General features: G+C 35.6%; 1 protein-coding gene across 4 annotated transcripts in view; it reads left to right on the top strand.

Annotated features, from left to right (window-relative positions):
* The first annotated feature begins 7,545 nt into the window (after positions 1-7,545).
* Positions 7,546-21,809, top strand: part of LOC117324550 — a 46,092-nt gene continuing 31,828 nt past the window's right edge. For all 4 annotated transcript variants that reach the window (XM_033880460.1, XM_033880461.1, XM_033880462.1 and 1 more), the window contains exons 1-8: positions 7,546-7,735; positions 11,701-11,925; positions 12,566-12,654; positions 12,766-13,179; positions 13,713-13,949; positions 14,124-14,366; positions 14,924-15,172; positions 15,835-16,017. In XM_033880460.1, coding sequence (XP_033736351.1) covers positions 7,657-7,735; positions 11,701-11,925; positions 12,566-12,654; positions 12,766-13,179; positions 13,713-13,949; positions 14,124-14,366; positions 14,924-15,172; positions 15,835-16,017 — 1,719 coding nt within the window. In that variant the 5' untranslated portion in view covers positions 7,546-7,656. The remainder of the gene's footprint in view (positions 7,736-11,700; positions 11,926-12,565; positions 12,655-12,765; positions 13,180-13,712; positions 13,950-14,123; positions 14,367-14,923; positions 15,173-15,834; positions 16,018-21,809) is intronic.

Below are 21,809 nucleotides of genomic sequence, written 5' to 3' on the forward strand. Positions count from 1 at the left end.
GTCGCTTTGCTTCACGCCTATCACTGTAGTGTGTGCGAGTACTCATAGGTTGGTCAGCAGTAGAAAACCCCTGGGTGATCTCTACAGACTCTTCACCAGTGTATACTACTCCATCAACGTACATTTTGTCCCTCACAAACTTAACCTTGTGATTGAGTCTACGGCAACGGGAACAGACTATAACTCCCTTTCAACCCACCTTAACCCCTATGTAAACACCCCACCCTCACCAGAGTTGGTGTTCGGGGAAGACCCCGAACTGGTATGACACGTAAGTCTCGGAACAAATGTGAGCTAATTATCTCACCGTCTGTTCTGACAAATAATGTTTTGACTGCGAACTGTCAAAATCAGCTGGTAGAGCATTTTGTGCTTTATATACTAAATTCATACTAGCTGGTGGAAAGTCATACTCAGTTTTTAAAGGGTGTAGGACAAAAGCCCAGCCCCCCCCCCCCCCCCGGACATAAGCCCCCCCCCCCCCCCCCCCCCCCCCCCCCCCGGGACATTAGCCCCTAGGACAAAAGCCCCTCCGGACGAAAGCCCCCCTGGACATTAGCCCCCCCCCCCCCGGACAGAAACCCCTTCTTTATAAATCTAGCTGGTATACTTATAATTAAATCTGTACTTTTGAAAAATAGAAACTATATATATATATATATTGTTGTTTTTATCTCTGAAATTTGGAGAATAATTGTGTGGAAAATGAAGGTCCTTGGTTCAATGTCAGTGTAGCATTATATGTCTGTGGTTAAACATCATGATTTATTTTTTCAAACTTAATATTATTAAGTCAGCTAAAAATTTCAAGAAAGTTCTCCATGATCTTCCTAATATACTGCAAATATTGCTAATCAAAGAAATTTTTGACCTTCTAATATACTGCAAATATTGCTAATCAAAGAAATGCCTACAAAAGCAATAAACATTAAATTTTGAACCCTATTTACACTGTGTCTCAAATTATAATATAATAAGTACCTAACCAAATATGTTGCTCTGCGTTGTAATAAGTTTAATTTTAGGAATGATTAAAATCAAAGAAACAATGAAGCCATTAATGATATATTTCTTTTTAAGAGAATACAACATCAATGAAAAACCTACCAAGCACCTGTGTAATAGCTTATTGTTTATGTAACAGTTCAAGTAGTTGTTGTTGGAACCGGTTGTTTACATTGCCGAAGCCACTGATGACATATGTACGGAAGAGCATTAGGGCCATGAAGCAAAAATAAATAAATTTAGTAAGTCGAAATTTCGAGTTATTATCTCGAAAAAATGAATTTTTTTTTTGCTTCATGGCCCTAATGCTCTTCCGTATTATCCTATGTTGTGTTGCTAAGCATATCAAAATCTCCTTGTTGCTTAATCCTAAATTAAAGTATGTTCGAACCAGTGTTTCTTTGTCTTGCTCCATCATGCTTTAACTAAATAATCTAAGCTAAACCTGTTGAGTTATCTTGGAATTCCGAATTATTATCTCGAAATTTCGAGTTATTATCTCAAAATTTCGAGTTACTAAGTCGAAATTTCGAGTTATTATTTCGAAATTTCGAGTTATTATTTCGAAATTTCGAGTTACTAAGTCGAAATTTCGAGTTATTAAATCACTATATGAATCGTTTTTAAATCACTATATGAATCCCTGGTTGAACCTGTTTTATTATACGGCGCGGGTATATGGGGTATAAATACATATAAAGGGCCTGTTTCCAAAATGGCCCCTTCTCTAATTCAAATTTCCTGTCGGTGGTGCATTGCCCCTGCCTGTTGTGGTCACAAATCTATAAAGTATAAAGATTTAGGTCACTTGGTTTGTTTTTTATGGCTCCTCAAAGTTGTACCTTTCAGAAGCTGTCTAAGTGTTGATAAAATGTGCATGTTATGTAAAATATTAATGAAAATCTAATCAAATGATGGTCACCGTAAAGAATACATTCATGGCATGATTGTGACAAGAAATCATGTTTCCATCGCGCCATTTGGCTGTTTTATGGAAGAAACAATCTCAAAAATGCCATTTTCGATGATAACATTTTAGACACAAAAACTGTGTTTTTTTAGAGAATACACCCTTTTATGGTCGTTGGATGCAAACCAATTTCTATCCTATTAAACAGTACGTAATATGCTATTGATGAGAGGAAAAATCATCAACATGTAAGTGGTGGAACATTTTCAAATCTTGGGTTGAATTAGCCTATGGTTGAATTGCCGATTTTCCACTTTCTTTAGATAATTAACAAAAACACGAGAGTATTTGCTCGGTATGTTGAGAATATGTACACAGATATGAAAAAAAGTGAGAGAAACACTTTTTCATAAAAAAATCCAAGATAGCTACTTCACAAGTCCCCATGGTTGAAGACATTGGCTGACAAATAGACAGAAGAACAAACAAAACTAGATCAAGATCAAAACACGGGATTTCCAACTAGAAAATGATTGCAGACATGTTCTCGTTCTGAGGAGCCTTTTGTACGTTTTACATACGATTTCTCTTCGTTTTCTCTTCGCTTCCCTTTTTTAACCGATCAATTGACTTTCAACTCTATCTGTGACCTTGAACTTCGAAGGTCAATGTAAAATATGTGCATACCTTTTGTAGCCAGTCATTAATGCTTTATATGTGCCAATTATCAAGTCTATTGGTGTCAGAGTATTGGAGGAAAAACATTTCAAGTGTAATTGTAGGATAATATTTAATTTTGGCAGTTCAATGTTTTCCTATGTATTTTTTCAGAGATAAAGTTGACGTTTTGACCTGGAAACGTTGCAAACATCTTCAAACAAACGTTTTCTTAAATATGCAATAAAAATTAACCGTTTGAAAGAGAATTTGAAATTTTCGATTTTTGATCATTTGACCTCTATGACCTTGAACTAAGGTCAAGGTCATTGAAAAGCAATCAAGTTTGTAGGCATCCGTACATGCTATCCCTGTGCCAAATATAATATCTGCGCATGTAAAGATTTTGGGGCAGGGGGTAATTAAGTGCATTTTGGGGAAAATTTGAATTTTGGCGGGAAAACAAACATTTTTCAAAGTGCCATTACTACGTCTTTTTTTATCGCACGACCATAAAACTTGCACCGTTCGTCTTCATTATTCATGCACTTTGCAATGCAGTCAAAAAATTAACTCATTTTGAATTTTGAATTTTTGACCTTGATTTGACCTTGCGCTTAGACCTTGACCTTGACATATTTTCTGATAGCATATCGCGGAGAAAAGTGAGCCCCGCCAATAAACTACAAGATGCTTTGATTGTTTAAGGAAAAAAACGAACGAACAAAGAACCTGATTCAAAAGAATTTTTGTTTAATTTATTTCTTTTGATTATTTGACCTTGAATGAAGTTGTAGCCACTCTTACGTTCTATGGTTGTGCCAAATATCAAGTCTGTATGTGTTTAAATGAAGGAGCTGGATAAAATTTAGGCACACGATCAGAAAATTCAAAAGAGGACAACTTGAGATAGAACAGTATTCATGTATCAGGGTGTCCTCAGTGTAAATCTTTATACCGATACTGTTTATTTAGTCGTTAGATATCATAAAACTGTCATGAAAATATCGGCTCTGATATTCAATATAAAATTTTGTATATAATAAGCTATATGATAGGGTTCAGACAAGATTGTTACTCATTTCCCCTTTTCTTTCAATTTACAACCACATTCAGGCGGCGATATGAGAACGTTCCACCACATGGAATTAGCTGATTGTTGGTACCCATATGAAACAAGTAAAGCTCTATCCGATTTTGTGATGGAAATTTGCATCCAAAACTATATAACGGGAGAAAATTGCAATTTTATGGCATTTTTCTTCATAATTGTGTCTCTGCAAGTGCATTTTCATCCGAGAAATTTTTTTGTTTTATGTTTTATGAATAAACACGATGTTTTGAAAATATTTATCAAAAGAAATTTATACTATGTTGTGAATTACAATTTCGAGATAACCTTCTTTTATTTACGACCTTATGTCTTCGATGCTCAAAATGACAACTTTATAAAAATACATTTTCACTGACATTATGAAATCTGGGTGTCGGAAAGGTGTAAAATTATTCTTCGGAAAAGAAAAAAAAACTGTAGTTGAGTTAGATAAGAAATTATACGGGGGCAGGCTCCTATGGAGAATTAACATTACTGGAAACAGGCCCTTTGTACAAACTGTGCAAAACAAGGCCCGCAGATACTTTCTCGGGTGTGGAAAGAACGCTTCAAATACCGCGAATCGTGGCGACATGGGCTGGGATTCTTGTATGGTTAAACAAAAACTTGAAGTATGGAGATTATGGTTGAGACTACGTAATACTGATACAGATCGTATAACTAATAAGATACACGTATGGTCACACTCTTTTAGAAAGAGTTGGGAATGTAGAACATTGAAATTTCTCCAGGAAGGTAATCTCAATGATTTTTTACTACAAAATGTTAATACAAGTCATTGTTTAAATATTGCTAAAAATGTATTATGTAATGAAGAGAGAATTGGTTGAGAGATTTATGGAATGATAATAGTAATGAGAATGGAAACAAACTCGGAACTTAAAGAAAGTATAAATATTTTGTAACACCTGAACATTATGTTACTACGATTATGAATAGGCACCACCGTAAATATTTAGCAAAATTTCGCTTCGGAAATTTAAAATTAATTATAGAAACTGGTCGGTACACTGTTCCGAAAACTCCTTTACAGGAACGAATTTGTCACTTGTGTAATGTAAATAGGATTGAAGATGAAACTCACTTCTTGGTTGAATGCGAGTTTTATGATGATTTAAGAAGCTCATTGTTCGAGCAATCAGAAGTGATAAATCCACAATTTATGGAATTTGATTCTCACCAAAAACTTTTATTTTAAATGAATACTGATGTCCTACAATGTTCTTTATCTGGTGTTTTATATAAAATGTACAGGAGACGGCAATGTTTTTAATAATATTTTTCTTTTATTAGAAATTTGGTCGGTTTTTCCATTATATTTATGTCATATTATAATGTGGCAGTACAACCGTACAATAATGTATAATATATAAGGTAAAATTTATTTCGAAAAAAATATTATTCTTTTGCCAAGTCATACCTGGGCCTAATGAGTTTCAACCAAATGAACATTAATTGTTACATTAATACTAGAATTCATTCAATGTTCTTCAATCTTAGGCTGAATAGATGAATATTTAAATAAGATCTATTGTATATTACCTGCAACTACGAGTATAATACTACATGTATATGCAATAACAAGCATCGTATGCTGATTATTGTTATTTTTCTTTTAAATAACGGAAAATTTTATTGTAGAATGATGTGATATAGTGTCACATATGTCGAGGTCGGCCGAGTGCTTTAAAATATGGTGTAAACTGTGTTTTAAATTGTATTGAAACATGTGACACTTAAATAAACTATTTACTTACTTACTTACTAATATCGAATTTATTGTAACAATTGTAATTTAAGACTATGTATGACATGTTTGTGAGACAGATAGAATCGGGAGCTCGGACTCCCACTCAACCAACATATCCTGGGGGTAGGAACGATAGAGAACAATAGGCACTAATTACAGGTAAGTTATAGCCTGTTTTGGAGAAGTAATTGATTCTCAGGTTACCTGTGTTACCTGTATTACCTGTGCTACATGCTGTTAACAGTTTGTAGACAATGTATACTAGATATATATATATATCACAAATACTTTTATATAATTAAAAAAAAAAAACAACTCAAATTTTCATAAATTAGTGAAAATAATTCATTTTTCTATATCTTTCATTGTTACAAATTTCACACTTTATCATAATTATTTTGTTTTATAAATAAAACAGAAAATACATTTGTTCAATTTTAACCTTTACATTGAAAGGTCACATTATCAATAAGTTAAAGTCAACGTTACCTGTTTCGTTGCGATATATAACAGGTATATATAATCAGAGACTTGTATATCTGATATAAAAGTCTCTGATATAATGTACTTAAGAGAAAACGATTAAAAACAAAACTCTTTAAATTACAGTTTAAAAGTTCAAGTAAAACAAATCATGTATGATAATGAAACTGATTGAATAATAAAGCACAAATTAGTATAATCCTAGAAATCACGGATAATAATCATATCGACGGTTCTCATATACGCAGTCTTAACAATATATATATGAAATTATTCACGTAATAAATAGTTAAATCTTATTATTACAAAGAAATACTAGTCTATATAATTGTCACTTCCTTTAACAGAGTATATGGTAATCATAACCCTTGCAAGTTCAAGTTGCTTTATAAAATTGAATGTTAAATTACACTTGTATATAATGTTTAGAATACACAATTTCAATTTCTCAAAGTATATCATAATCACTTAAGTCCCTTTATGAAATTGAATGTTAATGTTCAGGAAACACAAGGATATGATACACGGGTATATAATTGTCCTTATCCTGGATTTAATACTCAAAGTGGACAAGATGTGAAGCTGCATCAGCATTTATGCTGTTAAACTATCCCCTGCCAGAGCTAAACTGAAAGATTTTTTTGGGGGGGGGGGGGGGGGGGGGGGGGGGGGGGGAACCCAACAGATTTTTTTGATTTTTTTAATTTTTTTTTTTTTGCGTTAAGTTTTTTTGGCGCAAGTGTTGAAAGGTATTAATTAATACATCTGTAACTGGGTTGGCAGTAGAGTCCCTCTGGATTTAAACTATCTCCTGCTAGAGTTAAACTAAAAGATTTTTTTTTTTTTCGAAAAAAACCCAAGATTTTTCAAATTTTTGGACTTACAATATTTCTGCGTGAAGTTTTTGCGGCAAGTGTTGAAAGGTATTAACACATCACTTCATAATATTGTACTAGTGGTGCTGATATTTGGTAAAAGAGTCCCTCTGAAGTTACACTATCCCTTCTTGGAGTGAAACTGAAAAAAAACAAGGTGAAAATGCTCACACAATTTATACCCTTCCACATTTTCAAGGGAGACAACTCTCATTAGGGTAATATTTTATCAAAAAATTGAAGAAATAGGTCCAAAAGCGATTACTTCATATATATTTATTCAATGTACAACAACAAAGCTTGTCTCCTGAATGTTTGCCAATAAATAATTGGGGATGCTGCTGCAATTAGGCCTACATTTGTATGCCCTGGTTCAAATCTTAAAATGACTGGACTAATACTTTCCATGGTGTTCTGTGGTATCTCTTTGAGTTATTGCACTTGTACCAGTTAAGAGTGAGTTCAGAAATGTTGGGTAGGCTATCACGTTATATAGGGTGGGCCTGGTCTTCAGAAGTGTAAAAGATCGTATATCAAATTATCAAGTCTGATAGACGAGCTGTCGCTTCTCTAGCTATTTTTTTCTGGTAGATTGAGACCAGTTTTTGGGCGGGTGATTATGAATGTTGAGAAAATACGCAGGCCTACAGGTGGAAAAGGAAATGATAACCAATCATAAATCAAGCACACAGATATTCCGCCAAGATTCGCGCGACATGAATAGTGACGTGTATGACGTCATAACTAGAATTGATTATGAACCGGAACGACGTTTTCGAGGTTGTTTACGTTTACCCACCGACGCCAATCTAGAAACAAGCAAACACAATCCACTTATTACTGGAGGTAGCACGAAGATAAAATGTACCGACCATGGTACATTGCAAAAGGGAACATTTTATTCTCCCTAATAGTGCTTTTAAGCGCTATCAGCGGACCTGGTGAGTTTTTCTACGACCAAAAATCGCCATTGATTTTTTTCTAGAGTAGGCCGTGTTTTGAAGCAGCTGAATTTCAACCTAGCATTCGATCTAGACTGTGCATATTCTGAGAACAAGTAATGGTACAATCCCTTAGTTCACAGAAATATGATATATGAGATGGGTAAACTTTTTTTTCTTCAGTTTTAAAATCTTTTTATTCACCCTTTTGCATATTATAGGTACATGAAACGCATAGAAAAAGCATCAATGATAGATACAGTTTTTACTGCAACACAAGATCATTTTTTGAGAAGAGCATCATGGGATTGAGATAGGTAATCTTGGAAGCAAATGTTTGGCTGATTTTTCTTGCTACATTCATCTTTTCGCTTTACTGGAATACCCTAGGTCGTTTGTGTAGCAAAAAAAATAAAAGTTCATTTTTATCCTTGATTAGCCAAAATATATTCTACAGAAGGAGTGTTTGTCAGGACAACTTTAAGGTAACCACAAGTTTTTGCCAACCAGGGTACTTGATTGATGATGCTTTGGTGAGAATTGGAATATAGCATAATTGGATGGCACCCAGTAACCCACTGTCTCCAAAGGTTATACAACAGTAAAAGTGGACCAGTAGGCCTATATGGCCTAAAACACATAAAACTTAAACCCCACAATGTCCTTCACAGATACTACATACAGTAGACATTTACTGGTAGTGTAATCGGTCACATCCAAAAGTGAGTCTGTGACAATAAAATTGAGTTCATACTGTAATTTTACTATAAATTCAGGGGTTAATCTAGACCAATTTTACCACCAAAATATATTCCCCACTGATGGTGGTTTCCCCATTTAATTAAAACAAATTTCCAATCAAGAATCCCATAAAACAGGGAGATATTCTCTGAAACAGGGGAAACCCCCCAAATTTTGATAAAATATGTAAGAGTTATAACAAAGAAGAATAATTAGACACTACAGTCCTACATTTCCCCTGAATTTCATAATGGGTACTGTAGTGTAACCGAGTGCATGATTACTTAAATCTAAATCACTGCCTCCGCTAGGGATTGAACCTGGAACCTCTGGCTTGCTAGTCTTACACTGACAACCGATCGAGCTAAAGAGAAGACCTATCTAGCCAAGCAGTAGACCTATATTGCGGCTAGTCTTTACCTGCGTTACATACTCCCCCTCCAGGAAAGAACTGGTCCTCGACTTTTCAAGGGGTAACAGCAATGAGTCCCTACAAGGGTGCCAATATAACAGAGCACATGATTACTTGAATTTAATCACTGTCTCCCCTAGGGATCGAACTTGGGACCTCTGGCTTACTAGTCTTACGCTCATCTCTCTAGCTGAATGGTATATTGCGGCTAGTATTTACCAGGGTTACAGAAGTATTCCCCAAATCTTAGATTTACCTCTGAAATTATTTGTATTTTCAACTTTTTTATCTGTCAATTCTATTTACTTCAGTTGTGGATGGATTTTAATGAAATTTTGAAGGGAAATATTTAACATTCCATCCCAAATAATAGTCACTTAATTCACTGTTGTTTTATTATGATTAAAGAAATAAAAATCAACAACAGACCAATTTTCCTACAATTCCATGTTCCTTCATATTCTTGTAATGTCAAAGTGATGTTGCAAAAAAATCACAGTGTAAATAACTTTTGATTTCTTTAGGTAGTGGCACCAGATAAAATAATGCAGAAATGGAACTTCAAACCAATTATCTTCCAATGTGCAAAGTTTGGTTAAAATCAGCCTATTATTAAATTCATGAAAATTTATTGAAAAAATGTTAATGCATATAAATTGTAAAGTTATAAAATTATATGGTATAATCAAAATTTGCAAACACAATTATGTGACACTACTGTACATAGTGCAAAAGTCAGAGACCATCATTTTGTTATTACTCTGATTAGAATTTGCGTTCATCATCTATTTGTCTATTTCTTTGGTTGAACATTATTATCAGTTAATTAAAAAACATAATTTAGTTTAGTTACCTGTACTTTGCTCCTAATGATTGTCTTTCTAAAAGTGAAAATCATCCTGAACAACTATGGAAATATTTATACATTAATGCCAGGTTCGTGAATCATTAGATTTAATTAATTAGCAGACAGGGATACCCAACATTTTCACAATGGTATAAACTTTAGAAAAACACAAATTAATTTTCATTAATAATATATTATAATATATATAAAGCCCACTGTAGATAACCCTCACAAGTCACCACGTACACAAAATCAGTAATCATAATCATCCACCATAACGACGAAGATAACCCTCACAAGTCGCCACGTACACAAAATCAGTAATCATAATCATCCACCATAACGACGATGTACAGTGAAACCTATTTAATCCAATACCTTACTTTTCTGACTTCCTGTCAAATCCAACACTGTTCCGTATTTCCTGTGAAATTCTATTCTTTCTCGTATATTTCCAGTCACTCAGACTGTCACTATCTACTGGATGGCATATATATGATTTAACGCTGTAATCATATTTTAGGAAAGGAATTAGTAAAAGTTTTTAGCTTGTTCTTACTTTTCACAAAAGAAAATATGAAAATGACAAGTTGAATATGACTTATATATATAAAGATTTAAATGAAATTATGTTGGCTACTTATCATAATAAATCTTAGATGTTTGCGGTAAATGATTAAACTTTACTGATTAATCCACATATATTATGAAACCTAGCTTCATCTCTATAGTTTCAAGTTTAAATTGTTTGTGCTTTTAATAATTAAGGTGTATTAAGTACAATTATCTTTAATCATGCAATGTTACTAAAATTTGTGTGTACATTTTTTTTTTAACAAAATAACAAATTTAGAAAAGAAACCAAATGAAATATATATATAAGGTTGCCGTGAAGAAGTTTGTGGTATTCCAAGTACCATTGATGAGGTGATGTTTGTAAGATACTACACAATTTAAATTTAAATGTAGACGTGAATTCATATCTTTTTTCAAATCGATACAAAGACAGCTTGATTGAACTTTGTAGTTATTTCACTGGAGAAATTAAGTTTTTAGTTCCACATCGGCTTTTAAGGTTGAGTAGCTCAACTCTGTTTTACATGTGCGTGCTCTTTAAGTACCGTATTTGTTCTTACTATACATTTTATTTTATTCTTATGGTATATTTTATCAATTCTAGAAATAGATCACGATGACATCCTCATTAAAGTGTGAAGTTTTATGAAGCAGTCTATAGCCTTACCTGTAATTATCTCCTATTGTTCTACCTTTCACACCTAGTATCACTTGGCCAACAAAATACCTTACCTGCATGTATACCTCAAAATTCAGAATGTTGGCTAAGTGAGAAGACACCCGGGTGATAGCTAGGTAATAATGATTAAAACGACACTCTGTCACTATGACCTTTCCCCAGGTGACACAGGGCAGACTTTATATTCATTAAGTTTCAATTATCACTGCTTCAGTGACTTTATCAGGGTTGATCAAAAAAATGAAATTATATGATAAGATTTTATTTTTCAACCTTTTAAGGCAGTTAAACGATAAAAAAAATATTTTCAAAATTCTTACATTGTTACCTAATGATAAATTTTAGGGGGGAGGGGGGGGGGGGGAGGGGGGATACAATTCCTATCTATGGGGGGGATACTAATCCTATGGCCTGTTTTAGTATCCAGGTACTTATCCTATGGAGGATACAAATTTATTTATTAGCACAATGTATCATATACACTATGTGTTGGTGATCCGAAGATATAGATTTTAATTTCCTGTTGTAGTTGTACCAAGAGAAATATATATATGTATATACCAAGTGTTATTAGTCAACACAGGTTGGACAGGTTTCACTGATATACAAATATATAATATATATATTTGAAGAATAAGAAACCCTCTTTTTTTCAATTGCACAGTTTAAACTGTATTTCTCATGTGTGTTGTTAAATTTTCCTTCCACAGAGGCATCTTTGACCGACGCCATTTTCCATGGTCAGGCGGAGGTGCTAGTTTCTCCTGGGCTTGTGAGAAAAGATGGTCTGACGTTGGATACATGTGCAAGTGCATGTGTTTCTGAAAAATCGATAAAATGTCAATTTTTCAAGTTTATCAACAGCACAAAGACTTGTTATCTGTCAGAAACAGATCATCCCAAGGTTAAACATATGGTCAATGGCAAGCCAAGAGGTAAGTATATACATTCACGAGAAACTAAAATTAAACAAGTTAAACAATTTGTTATGTACAGGGCTGTTTCTGAGTGCTTTTTTGGGCCAATAGTGGGCCCCATTCCAAATTGAAATTATTTCATATTTTATTTAATGTTACCAAATTTGTAGTTTAGTCATGAACTTGTTGGCAGTTCTAGGGGTGACAAATTCAATATTCAAGAGATCAACACTAATTTCCACACAAAACGGTTTAAGTCTCAGATTCTCATACACAATTTTATTTGGAATCTGGGTGTTTAAAATAAAAATGTTTTATGATCAAATCAATATTTCCTCCTGTTAAACCTAAATATAATCTACATCATTGTAACCAGTGTACCATCTATGACGTCAACTGTAAACAACATGTGTAGTTGCTAGGCAGATGTACTATATAAGTCCTGTATTTTGAATTGTTCCACTGTTCTGAGGACGGCATACCTAATATGCCGAAACATATTGTAAACCATTAAACCAGTTGAAGATCTTCCTGCGGATGTTGTCTGGTCATCTTTACTTATTATTCTAAATATAATCTGTTAATTTTATAGAGAATGAAACAGAAAAACTTTGATAGGAATGAACTGTATGTATTTACTATTTGATTTTGATTTTAGTTAGTAAAACTGGGTCATCCAGCAGAAGTGAAAAGTCAACTATGCAGAGCAAGTTTGAGGATCTTGAAAAATCCATTGACAAACTAAAAGTAAGATTTTTAAATTTGTAAAATTCCAAATTATGCAATACCTGTCATCTGTTGTGTTTTACAGGGCTTAAATAATAAAATAATGTTTTTGTATTGGTTTTATCTTTTCAGAATGTACAGAGAAAGGTGGAAAATTTGGCAGAGACAGATGATGAAAAATCAAGTGGCCTGAAAACCCTTCAAAAACAATCGGTAAAACAAGTTAAGGCCATAGTAACTTTGGATGGTCGTTTGAGGTCGTTGCACTCTCAGGTGTTGGACATCAGCGGCGATTTGTCAGAATTACAAAAATCACAGAGAACCATTGCAAAAAATGTACAATCTGTCAAGTCATCAACAGGAAGTCTAGGGTCAAATGTCAAACGGCTTGCACATTTGTCAGGAGAGTTGCAAAGTGACGTGGAAGATGTGAAATTGTTCAACAGTAGCATTTTGCGACAGCTTGCCAAAGTGTCACACAGCACATCAAACCTGGACAGAAAGCTTAACAGGTTGTCCTCCTATCTGCATGATAAGAGGATTTTTGTAAGTAATTGTCTAAATATCATAATTGATAGAAAATTTACTAGAGATGCACAGATACAAAGTGATCTAGGTATCTTGTTAGCCTTATAGTTGTGAGTGGTTTCACCCCTTTTGAAATAGTCTCTAACAGGAGTGATCTTGATATTATTTTTGGTGCTAATGACTCAAAGTTAACTCTAATAAAATCAACTGATGTGTTATTTAAAAATCATGAATAGTCGAAGTTTTGTTGCCAGGAAAAAAGCAAGTCACATAAAGTAGTTTTGAGTTGTTACTTGTCAATACACATGTACAGTTAGAGTACATTTTACCATGGGGCCTTACATTTTTCTCATATTGTGAAGATTTCTGTGTTTAGGAATTGGAATATTCCAATGTATTGATTGATACATAATTCGTAAATTATGTTCAAGCAGAATTCAATTCATTCTCCTGTACTGAAAGAGAAAGTCTTAATGACTTCAGCAAATCATAATTTATTGACAGAAATCAGGCATATAATCTACATTTTATTAATTTGAATTTGATTTTAGAACTCAGATGATATGCAACAGACTCAGTTTCGGATCTCTAAAGGTATGGCCTCGTTGGCTCACTCACAGAAAACATTTTGGCATCAGCTCCACGGTCTACATCACAATGTTGACATGCTGACAGCAACACTTGGTAGAGAGAGCCAAGGACGTGGACATACTCACAGTGCTATCTTAAATCTGCAAACATCCATACATAATATCAAGATGGCTTTGGCAAAAATGTCTGATCCGATGGTATGTATTTTCTTTGCTTATATTGCTACACCACCCTCACCCAAACCCAATCCATTGTTCTGATTACCAAATGGAAGTTAAATAGTCCACAAGGGTCTATATCTTTATGTATTGTATATCTTTAAGCCTGTTTCATAATTCGACAAAAGCTTAAGACTTTCTTTTAATTTGCAGTCTGTACAAAATAGACGATGGCAGGGAGATGTTAATAGTATAAAGCATGTCCTGTCCCAGCTGGCTGGGACTAACTCTAGACTTGATGGCGAAATGAGGGGCAATCGGCGTGAGGTAGCCTCGGTCATCAAAGACTTGACCAATGTCCAGATGGCTGTCCAGAGTCTCAAGTCAAACATAGATGGAATCCGATCTACTAATGCAGACTTAGTGGAATCTGTCCAAGAACTCCTGAAAACAAAGGTTTATCCAGATCATCAGTCATTGTCATTCCTCCAAAATGTTTTACTAATGCTTTTTAGTAAAATGTACCAGTATTTTGGATGTGTAATATAATATAATAGGCTGTAGCTAGAAATACAAACATACAAAAATCATGTAGACTAGCTTTTGTCCACAATGGACGTCTCGCTCTCTAGGACACCCAAACTACTAAGCTAGAAGTAAATTCCACCAGTCAGAGTTTGTACATTGCATGAAATGATTTTCACCTCTAACTGGCTAATCTTATCATGAACTTATCATAGGAATGGGTCACTTACAAACAGTAGAAACGTTTGATAGAACATAACACAATATACAGAAATATACATATTATATATAACCCTTCGCAATTTTGTCAAAATCCTTTGATTATTGTGATGTTTCATATTGTAAAAGTTTTGAAGACAGAGCTGACTTTTGCGTTCTCTCGAAACTCTTTGATTTTGAAATTTCTGGTCAGTCTTCCTATAATAAAGTTCTGTTTTATTTTGATGAAGCAAAGTAGTTAATTTTAATTTCATTAATTTTTGTTTCAGACGAAAATTCCAAGTATTTTGCAAATGACAAAAATTTCTACAACCATTTTGAAGTCACTGTCTGCAATAGAAAGAAAGGAGCGGATATTGACATCCAGAATGAAACAGTTTGGAGATTCCTTGTCCAATATGGAGAAGAGAATGCAATCAAAATACAGCAATAACAGACTCCAAAAGCATGCACTACTTCAATTGTCTAGACAAGTCAAATCTCTGTCAGGGGATATGCAGAGGATAAGCAAGCTTGTGGTAAATTCAGATTCTTGTTTTTATTGCACAATTAGCAAAGACTAGTGAGCTTGATCACATCATTAGTTCTCCATCATATGCCTCCCCTCTTAATATTATCACTATTAAGAATGACCAAGACAAATTTGATGAGAAGACTATGGTAATGTTCTTTCGTTATTTTAATCATGTTACAGATAAAAAAAATACCCCAATTCTCTCTGAGTTTGTACAAAAATCATGGATAGTGAAATAATTACAAATTCTTAAAAAGATGTCTTCAGTGAGAATGATAAGAGTTTGGTCTGAAGTATCCTTGGGTGAAGGAGAATCAGTTTTATATACATGAACAATGTATAATCGATGAATGGGTTGGTCCCACTTATTTGAAAATTGCATGAATGGGAAGTATGAGAGAAAATGAATATTATTTTTATCTTCATGCATTCTTGATGAATATGTCTGTGACAGAAGTAAAGTGAGGTTGTATATTGTAATGTTGTTTGGGTTTTTGAAAATTGGTGATAAGATAAAATATTCATGAATTGAGATATACAACAAATGTAGCAGTTGAACTTTACTAGTCCAGACTTCATCTTTTCAGAAAAATCGCAATCTGGTTTTTGACAGATTTTTAGGGTAAGCCCAATGGAATTCTCATTTATTTCTTTTTTTTTGAGCAGATAAATATTCACAAAAATCAACCAACAAATGTGGGTAAAAGAATTGAAGCTGTTCAAAGGAAACTGATCTCTACAATAAGCAAGCTCCAGATGAAGCTAACAGACATGGAGGTCAAAATGAAGCGTGGTCAGAGTGCTGTTCAAAGTAGTTCGGTCAAGGCGGCATTAGGATTATTTAATAAGGTAAGGCTGAAATAATTTGTATTGAATTTAGTAAAATGTTAATCAAAGATTCTATTGTCTTATGTTAATCTATCAAAAATTAAGGCCGTCAGAATAAAAAAAAACAACAATGGTAGGGTTGATTGGATACTATTGCTATTACATTTTTGATCAGAGGTTAGGGATACCTAATTAGATATATTACCAATATAACCTCTCACAGGAGGGTTTGCGCACGTCATTCTACTTTTTTTCACATTCATTTTACTTGCATATTATGTCTTTAAATATAATTTATATATAAAGTACTCATTTCGGTAATTCTCTCTCTCTCTTTCTGTCTCTCTCTCTGTCTGTCTCTGTCTGTCTGTCTCTCTCTCTCTGTCTCATTTCCCCTGTATTCTCATTGGTTAAAACATGGTCACATGGCAGTTGATATTTTCAGATAGTGACCTGGGTATGGTTTCACAAAACTTTGTAACTTAGAATTTTGCATAAGTCATATTTATTAAATACTAAGACTTTCACCAAAAATTAGTAACTTACAACTGTTCGTAAGTTACGCAAAAGCCAAGCATATGTTTACGCCATATCCACCCTATTGTAACTTACCAAAAACCATTTAAAATCGTATGCAAGCATGTCCTTTTCAACAGAAAATGACGTCATACTCGGTTACAAATTAGCATAAAACAACAACTATGCCTTGTGAGCGATTGTTTCACGTTGGAAGATTTAAATGTCAAGGAGGGATGCTGGCAAAATACTTATTGTCATGCAACCAATTGCACGCTTATTCACAGACTGTACCAACAATAATATTAGTCTATTTTAAGAGTATTGCGTATATCTGCAAGCAGTGAGTAAAATCAATTGTGTTGTTACTGTTTGTTTTACCGCATGATACACAATATGATTTTGGAATTTTACAGAAAATTTTATCTTCACTTAATAATATGGTTGTTTTGAAAGACAAAATAAAGTTCCTAGTCTGCATATACAGGTTTAGGAGCGGCATACATTTTCACCTCAAAAGTGGCGTCCTTTTTACATCAGTTAGAGAGGTATATTTTTACAAGGAGAATGTACCATTTTGACGTAAGATAAGAACAAATTTACAAACACGGACTTACGAACTTCGTTAATTTTGCGTTACTTTTTCGAAAATATTGACGAACATTCCTAGGCTACAAAGTTTTGTGAAACGATACCCAGATGTTTCTAGTTTTAGAAACACAGATTTAATAGAATTAAAAATTGTTACATCATGATGCCCCAGTGTAAATTTCCTTTTCAATTTCAGTAATAATTACCATAACTTTAGTATGAAAATACATCTTTTACACCCAGCTTTGTAGCCCCCAAATTAAGATTAAAAAACCTCGCCCTCCTTGCTGTCGTATGACCTGTATCTCAAAGACAATGCAACAGAGTGATCTCCCTTCCTCCTATTTGGCGCATGCAGATGGCTGATGGCTCATAGTTTGTTGCTATTGCAACTTTGTTCTTTAGCTGTTTGTCTTGACTTTTTGGTTGTTTTTTCATTCTTCCTATTTTCCTCTGCATGTAATGTTCATTCTGTTTTACGTAAAATGTATCTTATTGTTTGTTTTCTGTGTGCTTTGAGGATGTCTCACTCGGTACTATGAGGTGGTTCAGCTCCTGGGTGTTCCCATCTATGGAGAACTGGACTCACATGATTCCTGTTCCCAATGTCGTCCTTGTCATGAAGGTATTTGTAGTGTGGTAGTTGTACTCACAACAACCTTCATGACAGGAGCACTTTGGTGACTCTCTTCTTCCCACAGGAAAGATTCATTTTCTTTTCTTGGTAAGAGAGGGAACTCGGTGTTCTATTAGGAGTGTTGACTGGCTCTGAGTCTATCTCAGGACCTCTCCTCTCTTCAAGTTCGTCTCATGATGGGAGGGCAGTTCTTCCTCTTCAGAAGCTCCCTGGAGTAGAAGAGGGACAGCTTAACCCTGGTTATCTGTATGCAGACGCAGAGTCGAATTGGCTGAAAATTCCCTTAAGCTTTCAAGCATGCCTTCAAGTAGGTAATCTCAGCCACTGCACATGGCTATCAAGATGGTGTTGTCAATAAGGGCAGTCTTGATGTTGTTGTCGATGGGGGCAGTCTTGATGCCGGGCCTCTTCTTCAAAGTTCAGATCCTGGGTTAACAGATTTTCTTGTGGGATTGTCCACTTCCACTGGGGTTAGTGATGAGCACCTTACTTATCCTGGCATCAATTCTGTTTCAGCTTTTCATCCTGGTCAGTTACTGGGCTCTGGTCCTTTTAGGTACAACCCATGTTCTGGTTCAGGTTTTGCTGGTCAGAAGACTGGTTTCTGGTGCCTTTTCCACCTGATTTTCTTCCTGGTTTTGCTGGTCAGAAGACTGGTTTCTGGTGCCTTTTCCACCTGATTTTCTTGCTGGTTTTGCTGGACAGAAGACTGGTTTCTGGCGCCTTTTCCATCTGATTTTCTTCCTGTTTTTTGTTTGCTGGTCTGAAGACTGGTTTCTGGCACCTTTTCCACCTGATTTTCTTGCTGGTTTTGCTGGACAGAAGACTGGTTTCTGGCGCCTTTTCCACCTGATTTTCTTGCTGGTTTTGCTGGTCTATAGACTGGTTTCTGGCGCCTTTACCCTGATTTTCTTTCGGGGATTGTCCACTTCCACTGTGCACAGCCTGCTTATCCTGGCATCGATTCTGGTCCATCCTTTTATCCTGGTCAGTTATCTGGCCCTTATCCTATTAGGTGAAGCCCAAAGTGTTCTGGTATGGGTTTCCTAGGTTTTCCCACGGGGAAGGTTTGCTGGTTAAGCGGCTGATTTCTGGGTGCCTTTTTCCCATGGCTCGGTATAAGGGTACCTGTGGGCAATCATAATCAGGCCGCACAAACAAGCCTGTCAGGCTTTCCATCTGGCGGGAGTGGCGGTCCACCTTTGTACTTTTGACTGAATGGCCATCCCCAGTCTCAAGTGAGTCAGTTTGACCAGATCTGGGGTTACTCCCAACCCACTGGGCCTTTCCCATTTCCTCAGGGATATGGTTTTAACCCCATAGCTTTTACTGCCTGAAATCCTTTGATTTTTGTTCTCCCCTCACAGAGATGTCTTAGCTGATCCTTATGCGGGCCCTTAGGGCTAATGTTCCCTGGATTCTTGGGGATAAGGTTTGCTCATCTACTTCCCATCCATCCCAGAGTCCACTTGTTACACTTTTAGGTTCCTTGGTAGCTCCTAGAGCTTCTGCCCAGTTGGACCAATCTTTGGCGGAAGGCACTGTTGTGTCTTTAGCTCTGGCCACTGCCCAGTCTGGGGTCCTGAAGAAAAATCCTCTGTCCTAGGTTTGCTGGGTTACTGAGTAGTGTTGGTGACCCTATCAGGAGTGCTTCTTTCTGACTACACCATGCATGATGGTCTGCTTGTCTGTCAACTAGCTAGGCTGGAATCAAGAGAGCTGGCAGCTTGGCCCAATAGGTCAGTGGATCAGGTTGTGTTTGGCTCTAAAGAGCAACATAAGATAGAGAGACTGCTGCATCTTTCTATCCAAATTCTGTCATATTAGACATTTTGACATTTTGTCTATAGGGTTTCTAAGACAGAGCAGGCTGAACTTCAGGACAGGATAATCTCTGCCCTGAATTGGAGCATTGAGAGCTTTGGCAGGTTTGCAGGTGTCTTTGCTTGTCAATGTCTCGATGGCTGGGCGTTTTTAAGTCTTGAAGAACCACCCAGTCAATGAACCTTACCGTTTCCAGTTGTTGACTGCCCCCTTGGCATCGCCACAGCACATTTGGTGAAGAGGATTCAGGTTGAGAAGGCCAACACCTTGCAGGGGTCATCACCTCCTGAGATAGAAGATGCCTTTGAAATTAGCCTTCTTGAAGCCTGTTACTTTCCATGGGGTCTTCCATTAATCTGGGTCAGCAGGATATCTCCTCCCTGTCCATTTCCAGATGGATTTGTCAGTTCATCAAGTTTGCGTATGACCATTCTGATGATCGGGTTTAGGCTCTTGCTACTTCATTGCCCTTGTTACTTCATGGGCCCTTCTCAGCAGCTCCTCCTTCAGGATGTCATGTCCACTACCCAGGACAGAATGCCTTCATGGATTTTTATCTCCAGTCCTTGACATCTTTTTAGGGCTGTACTTTTTTAGACCAGTGGTGTTTGCTTAGTCTGTGGTTGTGCCTCCACAGTAATCAGAGGGGTATTATTTTTCGTGCGATCAGGCATCTCGATGGTACACCTGCTCTTCATACGTGGAGGAAGCTGCCATTTTTGTGTCGCCTTGAAAAGGTGACATATGTATTACTATGTCTGCGTCAACATCTTCGGTGTTGTCGGCGTCGTTGGTGTCGACGGATTCTGTCCAATAACTTGAGTTCCCTTTGGCCATTTGAACTTCATACAGTGCTTCCTTATCAAAAGTGCTTGCTTGGGATTGCTTTTAAGGTTCAAAGGTCAAAGGTCAAGGTCACTGTTTCTATTAATAGAAAATTGGTTTCCATGCAATTACTCGAGTTACCTTTGGCCAATCAAACTCAAACTTCACACAGTGCTTTCTTACCAAAAGTGCTTGCTATGGATTGGTTTTCAGGTTCAAAGGTCAAAGGTCCTTGCTACCATAAATAGAAAATAACTTGAGATCCCTTGGGCCAATCAAATTCAAACTTGATGCATTGCTTTCTTATAGGAAGTGCTTGCTTGGGATGGCTTTATGTTTTGATGTACAAAGGTCAAAGGTCAAGTTCACTGTTGCTATTAATAGAAACTTGGTTTCCATTTGATAACTCAAGTTCCCTTGGACCAATTAAACTCAAACTCTGTATAGTACTTCCTTGTCAAAAGTGCTTGCTTGGGATTGCTTTTCAGGTTCAAAAGTCACGCTCACTGTAAATAAATAGTAAATCTGTCCAGTTTCCTTTGGGTCAATCAACCTAAAACTTCATATAGTGCTTTCTGGTTTCTGTATAAAAAATTTTGCATGAAACTTGTTTTTATTTGCAAAGCTACCTTGAGTCTATCTTTGGTTTGCTTTGCCTTCTTCCTGGGCTGCCTACCTGTTAGTCTCCCTTATGGTAAGATGAAATCACATGCTAAAATTGTGGTAATTATTACTGAAATGAAATTGAGGTTTTTATGGTAAAACTAATTTTCATGAGGTAATACCTACCATAATTTTATAGAGTCCCATCCATTATTCTTCCCCTTACTTCATCCTCCTGGTTGTCCCTTCGGTTCCATAAATATTTTGAGAAAGGGAGATCACTCAATTGCTTTATCTGTAAGATACTGGTCACGTGACAGTAGGGAGGGCGGGATTTTTAAAATCTTGTTTTGGGGGCTATAAAGATGGGTGTAAGTGATTTATTTGCATACTTAAGTTATGGTAAGTATTACCTCATGGAAATTAGTTTTACTATAAAAACCTCAAGTTATCAAGGTTAGTTTAATGCAATTCTACTCTTACAAATAAGTGTTATAGTTATCTAAAATTTAAGGACATTTGATTCAGTCAATTTGCTATACTCACCTGGTAGAGTCTTAAATATTGACTCCATGGTTTACCCTCTGTTTTAATATTTGATTCTACCTGGTTAGTATAATATCATATTGACCTCAAAGGTCAATTGTGGGCCAGCAATCTTCTTATAATGCAATCTTAATGATATCAAATGTTAGAAATCTATTATGGTCCATATTGAAGATATGGGTGTCCTATAGTAATCACTTTGTCTGTCTGTCAGTCCACAAATTTTGCTATTGACTATAATAATGTTTACTGACCTGAAACTTGGTCATGA

Source organism: Pecten maximus, chromosome 3 (assembly GCF_902652985.1).
Source record: "Pecten maximus chromosome 3, xPecMax1.1, whole genome shotgun sequence".
Lineage (NCBI taxonomy): Eukaryota > Metazoa > Mollusca > Bivalvia > Pectinida > Pectinidae > Pecten > Pecten maximus.